Source organism: Tasmannia lanceolata, unplaced genomic scaffold (assembly GCF_043159265.1).
Source record: "Tasmannia lanceolata isolate RefF3 unplaced genomic scaffold, GAP_Taslan_0.1 ptg000015l, whole genome shotgun sequence".
In the NCBI taxonomy this organism is placed as follows: domain Eukaryota; kingdom Viridiplantae; phylum Streptophyta; class Magnoliopsida; order Canellales; family Winteraceae; genus Tasmannia; species Tasmannia lanceolata.
Window position 1 is genome coordinate 27024590 of NW_027518692.1, and position 16893 is coordinate 27041482.

Below are 16893 nucleotides of genomic sequence, written 5' to 3' on the forward strand. Positions count from 1 at the left end.
GCCATGATTTTCACTTTATTTTATCCTTTTCTGTTGTTCTTGGTTTATCTTAGTTTACCTTGGTTTGTTGTGTATAAGGTAGACGCCCCTCAGTTGACGGTCCGTCGACAAATCGAAGAGTTAGGATGATCCTATGGAGCTGATTTTCTGGGCACATCCTATCTATGTAAGGGCTTCAAATGAATGCTTTGGATCCTCCACACAATGTGGGCCCGCTATGTTTTTGGTCGGCGGACTAGAGAAGGCTCTCTAGTCGACTGACTAGAGGCGAGATCTTAATTAGCATTGATAGTATAGTGTTTCAAAAGAGGGGGTCTACCTTATACACATTGAAAAGTCACGGGGTGTAGGTTATGAGTTTCAAACTACAGGGTTACTGTTGAATGTGTCATAAAGTTGAGGGAATGTAACTGTATTTTTCCACCCCACCAAAAAAAAAAAAAAAAACTCTAGATGCAGAAGGTATAGAGTACCAAGAAAGTGGTGCTCAGGACCCAGCTGCAATTAATCTTTAGGTTGCCTGATAGAGTCAAATATGCTTGCACATTCTCCGCCGATTCCACTGCTCTAGGATTTAGAATCTATATCGAATCGGATTCGGGAAATCTCAAAAAGAAGAATTGTGTATTCACCAAGATAATTTGATCAATTTTCAAAAGTTATTTGTTTTACATAATAATATAGCTGTAACAAGTAATATATTGAAGATTTTAATAGGTTAAGTAAATATAACAGTTTATCTTGGTATAAAAACTTACCATTGGATGGATACTACTCAAAATATGCTGTAATTGTAGAGTTGTTGTACCAGTATTCAATGAAAAAACATATAAAAGGGTGTTGCGGAGAATCCTAAAGTATTGGAATCCGACACATGTCCGCCACGGGTACTTAGCACATTAAGAAGAATCCGTGTAACATGAACGGGAATGCTTCCTATTGCTTTCAACATTTATTATCAGTCGGGGAACCAGCATGAACGAGAACTGCATGTTTTCCGATCTGGCAATGGTAACTGATAAGGATCCAACAGCTGGAAAATGCCGATTTCCAATAATGATTGCGTATAGTTCGTCAGTGGCACTGCATAAAGTGACAGATTACATTATTGGCAGTAGTTCTGGGGCTTTCAGTGTTCTTGTTTCTAATAAACAGGAAGGAATCCATCTTTCAGTAATTGATGAGATGTTTATGTTAGCAGATTAACATAGGCGCCTTTGCCATTGTCTGTAAGTGTTTTTTTTTTTTTTTTGAATGATATTGTCTGTGAGTGTATTAGATTTTTTTTTTCTCGAAGAGTGACATATTTCATTGATATTAGAATAACACTGGGGACCGGGAGTCCCATCCTGTATTACAAAATATCATATGGAGGATGGACGGGGTATGTCCACGACCAAGTAGAGGAAAATGTTAAAGCAAAACAAAATACAATAACATTATTCACTAGATTATTGTCTCTAAGCTAAACTCTTTGTTTCAGTGTGGCCTACCGCCTACCTTTCTAAGTATTAGAAGTATAAATTCCAGTAACAACAGATTCATGTGATCAAAAGTCAATATGAGCAACCTTTTTTATTATTTGTGTTTCAGGTGTCAATTGGTATTCCTAGACATCTTAAGATGGGTTCCATCTCCTCCATGGCCAACACTTTGGAGTTTCAAGTGTAATCCTGTTTCCATGAACTACCTGGGTAACATATTACAGAAACAGAGTGATATATGGGAGATGATAAATTCGCACACCCTATAGGATGATTCGCACCCCTTTTACACGTTAAAGTCTGCCACAATTGACGTTAAAAGGGGTGTGAATCATCCTACAAGGGGTGCGAATTTATGATCGCCCTTAATATTATTACTAACACAGAGTACAAAGGCTAGGTGGAGGCAATATAGTAGCTATGATAATGTCATTACACAAACTACAATTGTTGTCAACCATAAAACAGGAAATGAATTCCCCGATCGAAGCAACAGTGAATTTACACCTCTTGCCAAGGTTTCCCAAAAAAATTGGCGTGGAAACAGAAATTACAAGCCAAATAAATTAGAAAATAAAAGAAAACTGACTTGAACAGCACCACCACTGTTCATTCAAAGTAAATATTCGAGTTCAAGAAACCCAAACCTCAAATTCTAGTAACCATAAACAGAAAATTGGGGATGAAAATAACAAGAATGGGGCAGAACCTGTTTGAGTAATAGAAATTAAATGGCAGAAAAAAAAAACACTTCAACTTTGATGTTTGCATTCCTCCCTTTCGCCATCCATATAAGATTATTTATAGAGTTGTCTCTCAGTCAAACCCAAGTACTAACTTTAGATATCATTTTCCGATACAACACACTGTTTATCGAAAGAAACAAATTGTCAACATAAATCAAGAACCCAAGCACATAAATCAGGAAAATGGCTCATGCAAACCATTGAGCCTCTAGCCCAATGGTTAAGGCTTTGTTCTTTGACCCAGAGGTTGGGAGTTCAATCCCAGCTTACCTACCCAAAAAAAAAAAAAAAAAAAAAAACCTATCTCTTTAGAAAACCATCTAAAAACTTCCTAAAAGTGAAAAAAGTTCATGACAATTAATGTTAAAAAGAGAACGGCAGGGGTTCACCCTTCTTTTCTAGCAATTGAACCATGGTGGGCCTTCGCTGATATCAAGATGATATCACCAGTACAACTGTTTTGGCCCTGTTTCTTTTGGTTCCTCTTGCTATAAAATTTTTAAAAAGTAGAGAACTTTGATGAGGTTTTACTGTGGCCTTCGGGCCTTCTGAATTTGCATAACTGTTTAGCCAAAAAGAACTTGCCCTCGATTTCAGTTCTACATACGCTTCAGTGTCTTTAGGACCAATTTCTCTAATTCTTTTTTGCCGATCATATGGTGAAATCTATAAGAATAGGACCCCAATAGTCAAGAGACTATTCTTCATTATTGATTACCCTTTGTTGATGACAAAAAAAGTACTTTGGAAAAACAACTCCATATGAGGCGATTTGGCTTATCTGGGTGGAAAGAAATAAGAGTCTTTGAGGAGAGAAAATCATTGGGAACAATTAGAATGGAGAATAAACTCTTTTCTTAGCTGGAATTGGATAAAGAATTGATTCTGGGTATGTTGTTAGTTTGGAGTACTTCATAATTGGAAGAAGTTTAAATAGGTTTGTTGGTAGGATTGATTTAAGAAGAAGTCCGCCTCAACTTTGATGTAAGTTCACAAGATAATCTGACTCTGGCTAGTGTAAGAGGGATTTCTAGGAATGACTTGGGTGTAATTGGTAAAGCATTCTTCAATCCTACTGGGGCGGTGGACTCAAATGAGGGAAATTTAGGAGCACTCCTCGTAGAGTCGCATATTTTTAAAGAAGAGCTGCTCAGATTGCAATAGGTGGGAGGTGATCAAAGAGAGTGATAGCATGGGTCATGAGTGCTTCACTAGGACCATGGAAGTTGGCGAGGAATATTCTAGAAGTATTCAATATTAGTAGTGATCTGTCCCCATGGTCCAAACAAGTCCCAAGAAGCGTAAATGACATGGTGGACAGTCTGGAAAAAAAAGGAGCATATTGGCATGCTCTTGTAGTCAAGGACATGGTGCCACTGGAGATTTAGCTTGCGTCTTTTATTTTCTTATTAGGGACATTCCGGTTCATCTTCTTTTTGTAGTGGGGTTTTCTGTTTTTTTTTGTTTTTTCTTTTTTCTGAAATGATACTGGGTTTTCTCTGATTTCTGAAGTATCTTTGTGTTAGCACTAAAAAGATCATGCAACAACTAACAACAGACGCCTAACTGTGAATTGAAGTTATAAACACGAAATATCAAAACAAATTTGATATTCCCTCAATATAATATAGAAGAAAAAAAAATTAAGAATATAGACTTACACGGTTTGCAGTTCAGTTTCGCTGTCCACAGTCCGAATTTCGCTTATATTTCGATGAACTTAAGAAAAAGGTCACTCAACATCAACAGGCATTAACTACCTCAGCAATACAACAAAAGGAAAATATCAAATTTAATCAAGCTAAAATACTGCTTAGCCTGAAGATAATGACTTCTTAAACTTTTCCCAAACCTCAGGACCCTTTGGGTGATTATTTACATACTTATTCACAAATTTCTTATCTGAAGATGCAACAATAGTGCTCAAGGCCAACATGGGGCTTGCTATTCCTTCATCCCTAAGCCATTTGTACATTGAATACCTAAGTTTGACCCTCTCAATAGTATATGCCACATATGAGGGGAATGAAACTAATGACTCCACAGGATAACCCATTCCATGTACAAGAAAATCAATCTTTTTCTCAATCACATCTCTCGACTGGTTAAGAATATGTGGAGCATTTTTTACTATGTTGGAAACATCATTCGAATTCAACCCGGCTTTCACAAGACAATCAAATCTCTCCTGAAGTTCATCACTTTTGCCTCGGAACAACTTTAATGCTCTCTTCATCTCATTTGAGTTCTCAACAAACCCCAAATCCACCAAGAATATGGACTTTACTTGATCCTCATAAGAGCTCGGCAAAGGTGGAAAAGGGCTAACCTTAGTCCCCAAGATCCAATTCATCAACTGATTCGGATCCTCCTGTATAATTCTGCATAACCTTTTCTTCCCAACATTCAGTTTTGTAAGCAAACTAGTTGGTCTCTTAAAAGAACACAAACCCAAAATTTTCGAGTGAGTTCGCACAATCTTTTGAATCTCTTTATCTTCCATTTCAATTTCAACCAGCAATGTTAAACCCTGCCGCAAGTTCATTATGAAGGTACCGACTTGAACTTGAGGGAATTGCAATAACAAGCTCCTTATCTCAATCATTGGAACACCTAATTTGATCAATAGCCCAATCAGTGAATTTGTTGTTTTCCCTGAATTGTCTAACAAAATTTCAGGATTTCTAATTAACAATGCCCTCAATTCCTCCCCATTGCACCCTATTTTGCTAAACATGTGCAGAAGTCCAAGTACTTTGTTCCAGTCATATGAATTCTTTTCTGACAAACACCCACCAATCCAGTCACATTCAATTCCCAAACTCTTCAACTCTTCTAAAACCTCCACAAACACCTCATTAACACCCCCAATCAAAAGACAAGGACTACAACCAATAAGCTTAATAACACTAGTTTTACTCATACCCAATTCTTCATAAGCCTTAAGTTTTGAACTCAAAACCCCATACTCATACTTGAAAACTTCTGTTTCCCCCATGTAAATCTTTCCTATTTTACAACCGGGAAAGCCATAATTACACAGAAAGTGAAAATTCTCAAGCAACAAATCATCATCACTAAGAAACATCAGTTTACGCGGTAGAAGATGATTAAATTCTGAAGGATTCAATCCTATACTGTCGAAAAAAGGCTCAAATTCGTTAATGGGATGGTAGCGAAGGTACCGGGTTATTGACCGCCCGATTTCTTGTTTGTTTTCCACTCTTTCGATAAGATTTCGAAGAAAATTCGGCGAATTTTTGCTTATGTACTCTGCATCAGTGAATTGAAAGCTTCGGGTAGAGTGAAGGTAGTCCCTGAGAGCGGATTGCGCGTCCGTAATGTCGGTATCAGAGATTAGGGTTTGGGTTTGAGAACTAGGTATTGGGCTTGATTCCAAGACAGAGGCTTTTGTGGTGTGAAGAGCTCTTCTATTGAGTGAAAATTGGATTTTTGATAAATTAAGGTTGTTATCTGAAGAAAATGAAGAAACCCAGTTGAGAATAGAGATTAGAGTTAGGGTTTGAGAACTAGGTATTAGGTTTGCCTCAAAAAGAGAGGCTTTTGTGGTGTGAAGAGCTCTTTTAATGAGGAAAAATGGGATTTCTGACAAAGTAAGGTGCTTATCTGAAGAAACCCATTTGAGAATAGATGTTGTCTTGAGTTTCTGGAAATGGGTCATGACTATATGGACAAGATTTTGTAGAAGAGAACAAAAAAAAAGGCTAATCTAGCAGAAAAGTAGTCGTTTGGTTTGATTTTCTAACCTTGGATATTTGTGGTTTCTTAGGTTTTCCCGCCTCGATAGTGAGCTCCAGGAATTTGGATGGACTTATTCTTGATTTTATGGAGAGTCAGAGGTGGTGATTCATTGTCAGAGGAAGCCATGGATGGAGTTCGTCCAGCTCTAGGATGAGGGTTTTTGAAACATGGAAAGCTCGGTACTTTCATTGCCAAAAGCAGGGGTATTTTGGTCATATAAAATAGGAGATTTTTAGGTTGGCATTGAGAAAATATTAGTCGAAAAAAGGGTAAATGACACTGAATATGAGTTTTAGACTTTAGTGAGATGATATTTTCACCCCTTCTGCAGTACTCATGCGCCCCACTTATAACGTGAACATCGGGCAACTTTAACGCTTTTTGACATCAAATCACATTACAGTGGGCGCATGCGTGCTGCAGCGGGGTGTTCAATAATACTTAACTTAGTACAGTGGTGTCTGGTCTCAGTTTTAACAATCCTTTTCACGGAATATAAGTTCTCCTAGACCGGTTGGAACTAGAGGGTTATGTCCTCAGTAGAGGTATACAACTAAAAATTGTCATTTTTTTTTTTATGATTCATTTCTCATTTATCTCATTTCATGGAGCTTCGTGAAAAAAGCCCTTTATCGGATTTGAACAGATGACTTACGCCTTACCATTAAGTTTAAAGGGCCAATTTTCTTCAATTCATGAAGTAGTCACTAGTCACTATGAGTTTAGTGCATGTACCTATGTATATATTATATGTACATATATACATATACGCAGAGGGGCTCATTCGGAAGCAAGAAATCGGATTTATCTAGGAAGTTCTATGGTAAAAGGTAAAATGACTCCCATATATGTGTCTGTCTCTCTCCTCTTTCTCTCTCTAACCCAGAGGAGAGATAAAGACACATAGGGGTCGATTTAAGATATTTGGGAGTCGATTTAGCACTGCCCTATTTATATTTGATAAATATAAATGCAATGACTTCATCACCCGAATTTTATTCTCGTGAATTCCCGTTCGAACTAAGCTTTTGAATAAAAAACCAAAAATGCCTTTCCAGATAGTTTTGTCACTCTTCTTCTTGATTTTTTTTTTATTATCCACCACTCCAACCATCAATCCAACTTGGAAGAAGATAAAGAAGAACAAAAAAAGAAGAGCGAGAAAGAAAGAGAGGAACAAAAAAAAAGGGAGGAAGAAGGAAAAAGAAGATGAGTGAGACAATGAAAAACAGTGGAAAAAAAAAACGTAGAAAAAATGAAAAAGAAGTTGAAAAAAAAAAGAATCGACGCGCAGCAAAAAATGAAAAAAAAAAAAAAAAAAAGAGAGAGAGAGAGAGGAAGAAGGAGAAGGAATTATTGGAGTTGACTGATAAAAGTTTGTGAGATTTGGTGTCGAAATGATGCGATAACTGGTCGAAACAGTGAAATTTGGGTGTCGAATCGGTAAAATGGGCAGTTGACTCGGACCCATTTTACTGAGATGAGCTCCCATTTTACCGAGCCGACCCCCCATTTTACCAAGTCGGCACCCATTATACCAAGTTGAACCTTTATTTTATCGAGTAGACCTCCTAAATCCCACTATTTTGGCCTCAAATCTCACCGCTTTGACTCCAAATCTCACCGCTTTGACTCCAAATCTCACCAACTTTTATTAGTCAATCACAACTTTCCCTTCTTCCTCTTTTTTCATCATTTTTCTGGCGTCTTCTATTTTTTCCGGAGTCAATTCTTCTTTTTTCCTTCTTTTCTTTTCCATTTTTCTGGCGTCTTTCATTTTTTTTCTTACGTAGATTCTTCTTGTTCATTCTTCTCTTTTTTTTCTTAACCTTTTCTTCTTCCTCTTTTTATTCTTTTTTTCTTCTTCCTTTTATTTTCCAATTCCTCTTCTTCTTCTCCTCCTCCCTTTAAGGGCATTTTCCATCTTTTTCCTGTACAACGTAATTATGATGGATGTGCATATTTTTTTTAGAGGAAATGATATATCCGCCCCTTTTTCTTCCCGGGTCACACCCTTGTAGTGTAAAAAGAGTAGTCATAAATACACTACAGTTGGGTGGCCCCGAGAATTGTAGGGGAAAATATGAGTGGGAAAAGTAAAATTGGGGACCACTTGCCAACTGATCCAAAGCTCTTTATTCATCCCCTTTTCTTCCTTGCGCCTCGCACCTCGTGTATTTATGACTATTCTTTACACTAAGGCTCTGTTCACTTGCGTTCCCGGGAAAGCAAATCCCTGGAAAACAGCCTCTTTTTTCCTTGACAAGACAGAATTCTGGTGTTCACTTGGTTTCCTGATAAAGTAACAAGCCTAGGTGGAAAATGTCAAATAATGACATAGAAATTGTCAAAAATGATGTGGAAATGTCCCTTTTCTCACAAGTGTGAGAAACCAAATCCCACTATTTTGGTCAGATTTGCATTCCCGGGAAAACTAGTGAAAAAAGGTGGGCAAGCAATTTCTCGAGAAACCTTTTCCTGCACAGTTCCTGTGCACGTGAACAGGAGCGGGAAACCTTTTCCTACACAGTTTCCCTGGATTTCTTTTCCTAATGCCACGTCAGATTCCCGAGAAAACAAGTGAACATAGCCTTAGCCGGGGAAGAAAAGTGGGCAAACATATGATTTCTCTTTTTCCAAGACCTTGTTATGAATCGGCCATGGAGCAAAATCAACCATTAGATAACAGTGTCATTGAATAGACAATGAGAACAATAAAAAAGAAAACATCTTGCATTCATCAAAGAAAGCTTCCATAAGGCTTAGGGCATGTTTCTTTTTCATAGGTTTTATTATTATTTTCTCCTGTAGGTAAGCTGGGATCGAACCTCGACCTCAAGGTTGATGTCCAAGGCCTTGACCATTGAGCTAGGGGCTTTGGGCATGTTTGGCCACCATGAAAAACTATTCCATGGAATATTTGTTGGGTCAGTTGTGAGAGATGGGCCGGGGATGGAAATACTTGTAAGGGTGGACATGAGGGAAGGTCCGAGGAAAACAAAAAATACATGTTCTAAATAGGTATTTTCATTTCACTAGTTTTTAAGGATTTTTGTTGTCATCTCCACTCCCGCCACTTAAAAGGCAACATTCCTTCAAACTCACGTCTATAAAAGGAGGACAAACTTAGAGGTACACGACATATCACAATCACTCTCAAGCTCTCCCTCACGCTTTGCTCAACTCTTAATGTTGCCCTATCTGAATTAGGTATCGAGAGTCCCCCAAAGTCCAACTTCGGTCATCTTTCTGATCCATTTCTAAGCCAACTCAGCATGGTTCACTTCCCAAGAGCAACACCTGATTTCAGCTGCAAAAAAGACATAACATTTGGATAGTTTGGATCATTGAACAAGTGGACCATCTTGTACATATACCTCCTCCTATGTGCATCCATCTTATAAGGCTTACTAGATGGATGCATATATTTTTCAACCAAAGTTATGAGCGGCTAGAAGTATTATGGGGCCCCGGCTTTTGAGGAATTACGGTGATAGAAAAACGTTTTGTACAGCCTGAATCTTGAACAGAAGGCGAGGAAAGGGTTTCAATGGTCAGGCCACCCCCCCCCCCCCCCCCTCGCTAGTGTATTTGTGACTACTCTTTTTATGAGACTTTATTTGATGTGTGGCCGTACAAACCATATTTTTCAAAAAGTATGGCACGGCCCACACGATAGGATGATCCAAACAGTCCATTTGTTGGGCCACAACGTAAATAAGTTGTGCCCAAAAATCATTTCAACAGGATGATCCTAACCCTCCGATCTATAGAGCAACTGCACATTATAGATTTTGGGGGGGGGGGGGGGGGGGGGGGGGGGGGGGGTTAGGTTCATCCTACCGGAATGAATTTTGGGGCACAATCTATTTACGTTGTGGCACGTCAAACGGACGGTTTGGATCATCCTATGGTGTTGGTTGGACTTTACTTTTTGAAAAATAGGGGTGGTCCGTGGAAGAAAAGTGGGACGAGTATATATAGAGATTAGGAGGGCATTTTCATAGTTTGGATCTTAGCAAGCTATTTAAAAAAACAGGAAGCTACACACCATTAAAAAAAACGGTCATAACCGTTTCCATGGACTCCCCGCAATTCCAGTTCTCTAGCCCAACTCCCACCACTCAATTCCATACAAAATGCCAAAAAATTCAGGATTAGGGTTTGGACCAAACAACATTCTCAGAGAAAATGGAAAAAGTAAAGTTTTCTGAATTCTTCTTGAAGCTCCTAAACTTCTTCCTCGCCCTTATAGGCCTAGCAATGGCTACTTATGGGATTTTCCTCCTAATAAGATGGCATCAATCTTCTCTTGGCGATTCCGAATCGGGTTCTTCGCAAACACGAAAAATAGTCTTGGGTCGGCGATTTTTGCTCGCCGTTCATTTGTCACATTCTTACCATCTTCCTGAAGAGTGGTACGTGGGTTTTCATTAGATTTAGTTATTTTATTTGATTCTTCCAATTCTTGGGAATTGGATGCTTTCGATGAATTCTGATGATGTTATCCACCAATGTAGAGAAGGTTATATGTTAAAACTTTAAATTGGGTAGTAGGGCCTAGCTTATTTGAGGTACCTAACCAAAATGCCAAAGCTCCAGTGCTGATGGAACACATTAGGTTATGCCCTTTAATCCTGGCCCATACCAAGGTGGCTCCCACGTTGTCCCATACCTAGGCAGGCCTCCACTCAGGACCATAGCATTCCACCATGCTTCTTGTTAGGAATTAACAATGCAGCAGAATAACTATGCAAAGATAAACAAAAATCTCACAAACAGAACACCAGATTTACGTGGTTCACCCAACCAGTTTGGTATGGGCTACATCCACAGCAGAGCGACAAACCAACGATTCCACTATTCTAAAGAAGAGATTACAAACCCTCACCCTCTCACTATGGCGGCTTCTAATATCACATCCTTTTATATGGCGTTCTCAGACGCGTTACAATAAAAGGAAAAACCCTAATTCGAGACCGCCGCAGTCGGGGTAAAGTGTACAGTACTTTCCAGATTAGACTGAGATTAGGCTTCACCAATAACACTTCTGAATCTACAGCCCTTGGCACTCTATGGCAGCCCTTTAATCCTGGCCTATACCAAGGTGGCTCCCACGTTATCCCATACCTAGGCAGGCCCCCACTCAAGACCATAGCATCCCACCATGCTTCTGAATCTGCAGCCCTTGGTTGCCCACTCTATGTTGGCCCTTTAATCCTAGCCCATACTAAGGTGGCTCCCACCTTGTCCCATACCTAGGTAGGCCCCCACTCAGGACCATACCACCATGCTTACACACCTGCTGCCCTTGGTTGCCCACTGTATGGCAGCTTTCACTCTTGCCCTTTTTCCATGCAGCCCTTTTCATTGGTCGCCTCTTCTGTGGTGGCTCATTTTGTGGTAACTTCACTCTGATAGCTTTCACTCTTGGCTTTTTATTCTACATGGAAACCATTTCCAGGTCGTCCTCTCCACAGTTTACCCCTTTTGTGACTCAAACATGATGTGGTGGCTGCTCTGATGCTGAATGTTAGTTGCCCAACCAATACGCCAAAAGCTCCAGAGCTGATTGAGCACCTTAGGCTAGGCCCTTTAAACCTATCCCATACAAGGTTGGGCCTCACCTTGCCCCATACCTAGCCAGGCCCCTAGCCAAGATTGTAACAACCTGACGCATTCCATCAATCCCGGTGCTTTTGGTGTATTGGTTAGGTACCTAACATTTGGCATCAAAGCCAATACCATGTCTCGGGTTCGAGTCATAGAAGAGGCAACCTACGAAATGGGCTACCTGGAGCAACTAGAGTGAAAGTTGGCATAGCAGGAAGTGCGAAGAACGAGTCGGGGGATGATCATTGTCGTCCTCCGATTGGATAAACCTTCGAATTCACGAATGGTTGTTCTACAAATTCACGAAGAACAATATAGAACCATCCCTCTTCGAGAACTTTGAAAATTTTATTTTAGAAAACAAAACACCAGCGATCGTGCAAAGAAAGACCTTGCATGTAGATAATATAGAAATTAAGTTTTACTCTGAACAAGACTTCATCTCAACTGTTGATCTCACCTACCAGTTGAGGCTAATCCTAGACTCCTACAAATAAAAAAACAGTTGATCTCAACTACAAATAAAAAAAAACATAAAAACATGTATAAGTTAGAGACGTGAACTACTTCAAAAGCCACCGACGAAGGGGTGACCTGTGAAAAGTGCTACCTGAAGAACAGTCAGAGTGAAGACTGTCATCAAGTGGGCCATCAGGGACCTAAGCTGTGGAACATGGTGGAAAGTTACTGTCGTAAGTGGTTTAAGGGCCTAGCCTAATGTGTTCCACCATCCTGGGGCTTTTGGTGTGTTGGTTAGTTACCTAACATTGGGGCACTCAATTAGTTGCATCTAGCATTATGCAATTGTGATTTATTAAGTTCGATTCTTAAGTGTTTGATCAAACTGTTCAATCAGTTTATCATAACGTTAGATTGAAATTGTAGTAGGTTTAGATTCAGTATTGAAGTTGTATAAGATTATGTAACTGAATGGGGAAAGGATGGAAATACTCAATAAGAGAAATTGTTTATCAGTGTAATATTTGGATATTTATGCCAATGTATGCTACTAGATAATCTGAAATGGGTTCTATATCCATATTTGACTGTTCGATATTAGACATTAATGTGCCAAAACCATGTAGTAGTAAGTAGCTTTAGAGTTCTAAAGTTGTACCATCTTAAGTGAGCTGGTGTGCTTGTGAAAACATGTCTTTTAACCTGCCGACACCGAAGAAAGATGCCCTTCCATGAAAATTGATCTGATTATGAGGTGATTGCACATATTGATAATGATTGTTCCCACTTTGATTGCTAATGTTGTTGTTTGTTCATTGTTGCAGCCCATATTTCAGATGAATGTGAAGAATGTTATTTTCTGGAGGATACTTCTGTTGATGTCTTTAGCAGTTGCTATGAGTATAACACAATTCATATTGATGCACTTTCATGGTTGCTAATTGCATTGAGAAAAATTGTGGTTGTGGGTTTCTTTTACTATAGTTATGCCACCGCGTGAATGAGCCATAGCCCCTAAGTCACAGTGATTGGACTACGTTAGCTGTCTGACTCTGATCTATCACAATATGCATATGCTATGTGTACAGTGGGAACCAAAGGGCATGAACTCCCCATGCCGCAGCCAATGTTTATTAGTGTTTTCCTTTTAATCCTTGGAACTCTCTTTTTTTTTTTTTTTGATAGGCAAGCTGGGATTGAACCTCTGACCTTAAGGTTGAAAGCCAAAGCCTTAGCCAATTGGGCTAGAGGCTAAACCCCAATAATCCTTTAACTCTATCATTGGCTTCTGCATTGGACCTCGAAGTTGTATTTTCAGTTTGCCGCATCCACTTAACACTGCCACCATTAAATTTTGTGTTGCTTTGTATTTCTTAATGATTGAGATCATTTATAGAATGCATTTTTTGCATATAATACTTGGTTCGTACTGTGCACATATGCATATAAAAATCTATACATGCATGTATATACACACACATTCTAATCTTTAATTGATGTTGTATATGCTCTGTTGCAGGTTTATTTTCCTTTTGATAGCAATTGGAGCAGTCCTCTTTATGATTTCTTGTTGTGGATGCATTGGAGCAGGAGCTCGGCATCGTTGTTGTCTATCTTGTGTATCCTAGGATGTATATACATGATTTTGCCCTATGGTATTATATCACAATTTTCTTCATTTGATTTAAAAGGTTCCCTTTGGACATGATAATGTGATAAATTCCTTAAGACACACCAGTATTCTGCATGCATGATCTTACTTGTCGTGGTGGAACTTGCACTTGCAGCTTTTATATTCTTTGATCACAACTGGAAAAAGGTGAGTATTTTGTTCTGGTCATCATAGTTCCCATAAATGTCTTCTTGTTTTTTCAAGACAGGCACTGAAAATTTACTTAAAATTCCTTAAATCATATCCTAGAAATTACCAATTTATCCTTATTATTGAAAATGTTCCCTTTTTTTATAAATGTCTGTAAAGAATTCCTCTGATCTTACCAAACTTCTGACTGTTGTTTCATGTAATATAAAAAATACTAGCAATATTATAGCTGCAAATTTTGTCTAATTCTGCATAGCCAATGAAGAATTACTCAATTTGAATTACACATTATTTTGGGAAGATGGATTTATTAAATTACCCAAGTTTTAATAATTTTTATAGAAATTAACCCAAATGGAAAACATAAACTTTAATTCATGGAATATTTTGTAAGCATTAAATTTTGGACCAAAGCATTAGATTTTGAAATGCTTCATTCTTTTAATAATCGGTTTTGAGCTTTCCTTCATTTTCAAAGAGTAATTTGTCCCTTTTGAATGAGGAAATTAGTGTTGCTACCCACTTGTTTGGTCCTTCCTAGTTTCAACTCATATTTTTACTTTGAACTTTTGCATTGGCTCATACTCCTCACTATGAGCTGTGTGAACCAAGAAAGAAAAAATAAAATTAAACAGGTAGATGGGTGGGAAGGAGCAAAACCAGTGTTTCTGGCACTTTCTGCAATATCATCTCCCTTTGATTAATAATAATAATAACAATAATTCATATTTAATTTGGTCATATTTCAGATTTCAGAGGCATGTTATTACTTCTGAGGTATAAGGTCTACTATCTTGTTTTCAATGGCGTAACAATTGTATCTACTCTTTGACAGAAATTACCAACTGATAGAACCGGCAATTTTCGTACAATGTTCGACTTTTTGCACAGAGAATGGAAATACATTAGATGGGTTGCTCTTGGAGTAGTTGTCTTGGAGGTATAGATTAAAATGCACTCTAACAACTATCGTTTCTGTTAGGAATCATGTCCGCTGAGTTTAGTTTTCTGTTCTACAGGCTATAGCTTTCTCATTAGCTCTTTGCTGGCTGGCTGAAAAGCAGCCATCGGACTACATCATTAGGGATGAAGAGACTGTCGCCCCACCTGTTCCCCAATGAATTCTGATTATATGTAGGCCTTTCTCAGATAATATAATGTCAGTAATAGCGGTTATCGGCCGATGACTCGGAGTGAGAAAAGGTAGGCATCTGAGAAAAGGTAGGAATCTGTCTTGTTCAGAAGAACTGCAAAATTCATTACTACTCTAATACTGGTGTTGGAATGTATGATTTATTCTAACATATACTAATAGATGTCTACACACACCTAGTTGCAGATTTTAATGAATTATCTGTAATATAGTCCTAGAGGTCATAATACTTACCAGAAATTTGTTATTTTTCAGCTTATAGCATGAAATATAACATACATTATTGTTTGTATTAGTGGTAATATAGTCCTAGAGGTCATAATACTTACCAGAAATTTGTTATTTTTCAGCTTATAGTATGAAATATAACGTACATTATTGTTTGTATTAGTGTAACATATAAGAAAAGGGAAATGTTATCAGCCCAACCTTATTTTGATATTTGCAGAAACCCAGCTGTCTTTTCTGCTTTAATTGGCTCGTCAGAACATTTTGGGAAATGTAATAACGTTTTGACAGCTCTTTAAACACTAAAAGACAAGATGGGTTAGTAAAAATATCAAAATATGGTTGTGCTGATATCATTTCACATAATAAAAATATAACATACATTATTATGGGAAATGATAAATTCGCCTCTTTTCTTTACATGGGACAGCCAACTACATTGTACGTGGCAATCAAGCCCGTTGAATCCTTCCCACGTGAATTAAATCAGCCCTCTGCAGTCAAAGATACACCAGAGGTGGCTGTCCCAAGTAAAAAAGGGTGTGGATATATCACTTCCCATTATTATTTGTATTAGTGTCACATAATATTATAGAGATGGCCCTAGAGGTTATAATACTAATCAGAAATTTGTTGTGTTTCAGCTTATATTATGAAATCTAACATAAATTATTGTTTGTGTTAGTGTGACATACAGTATTATATCATCTGTTAATTTGACTGTGTTTTAAATGTACAAGCTATTTACAACTAATATTCCTATTCTTCCAGGCCAACGTTAGTGTCATGGGCAGAGTCAAGGCAGGAATTCTCTATCCTATCTCAGCATGGCTTACGACGGAAAGATACAGGGTAGTTCCATGTACTCAGCACTCACAACTGTAGGATTTTTCAAATCCTGTAATCAATTTTGTTACTCACAATCTGTATTATTTTGAATAGATCACACCACTTACTATGATTGAAAAATGGTGAAAATTGGGATGATACAGGGCATATGTTGATGTTGGCAAGTTATATTTTGGGATATGAAGAGAATATATTGCCAAGTTTTCTTTTTTCTCTTTGCTCTCTGCTCTTGTAGGGGTTTTATGAACACCTGACACTTGATTTCACTACCGGTGAGAATCATGGAGGTTGGCATCCGATTCCTGCATGAAAGAGGCCTGTTATGCAGTCGTATCAGTTCCAGGTCATGGGAGTAAATTTATTTGTTTCATATCTACTTTCTCTGTTGTTATGGGCTTTGAGCCACAAAATATGGGGTGTCTGATGTCACTCTATTGATTAGACTTCTTCAGTATGCAAGCTCCAGTCATAAACATTTTTTTTTTTTGAAGGATAACAGAATTTTATTAAAGAAAATGTTCTACATAAATACAAGAGGGACAAGACGTCCCAAAGGGTATATAAAGCAGAAACTCCCAAAAATCCCACCCACCAACCTACTAAGACTCCAACCTCACTTTGTCAGATAAATTTGAGCTAACAATCACCACCTCTTCCTTCTCCGCTCCTCCTTTAGCTAATTTATCTCCTTGGTCATGCACTGACCTCACCAACTGCTGAAAATCTGGAGATATTTTTAAGCACAGGTCTCTAATTTCCGATATAATGCCTGCTAAT

General features: G+C 38.2%; 2 protein-coding genes across 4 annotated transcripts; one reads left to right on the top strand and one right to left on the bottom strand.

Moving 5' to 3' along the window:
* Window positions 1–735: 735 nt before the first annotated feature.
* Window positions 736–6174, bottom strand: LOC143845383 (transcription termination factor MTEF18, mitochondrial-like). 2 transcript variants are annotated; one of them, XR_013234407.1, is made up of 2 exons: window positions 3892–6173; window positions 736–1083 (listed from the first exon to the last, which is right to left on the bottom strand). XR_013234407.1 is itself a non-coding variant. In XM_077353699.1 (1 exon), the coding sequence occupies exon 1, from the start codon at window positions 5910–5912 to the stop codon at window positions 4044–4046; it is 1869 nt and encodes a 622-aa protein (XP_077209814.1). In that variant the 5' UTR covers window positions 5913–6174; the 3' UTR covers window positions 3804–4043. The 2 variants fall into 2 exon arrangements, 1 of the variants encoding a protein (XP_077209814.1); XM_077353699.1 differs by lacking the exon at window positions 736–1083 and having other exon boundaries at window positions 3804–6174.
* Window positions 6175–10172: 3998 nt separating this feature from the next.
* LOC143892349 (tobamovirus multiplication protein 2A-like) lies at window positions 10173–16438 on the top strand. 2 transcript variants are annotated; one of them, XM_077396898.1, is made up of 6 exons: window positions 10173–10410; window positions 13584–13683; window positions 13803–13883; window positions 14722–14826; window positions 14906–15107; window positions 16039–16438. In XM_077396898.1, exons 1-5 carry the CDS (start codon window positions 10184–10186, stop codon window positions 15005–15007), a joined length of 615 nt encoding a protein of 204 aa, XP_077253013.1. In that variant the 5' UTR covers window positions 10173–10183; the 3' UTR covers window positions 15008–15107; window positions 16039–16438. The 2 variants fall into 2 exon arrangements, with proteins under 2 accessions (XP_077253013.1, XP_077253012.1); XM_077396897.1 differs by having other exon boundaries at window positions 14906–15089; window positions 16039–16433.
* The last annotated feature ends 455 nt before the right edge of the window (window positions 16439–16893 follow it).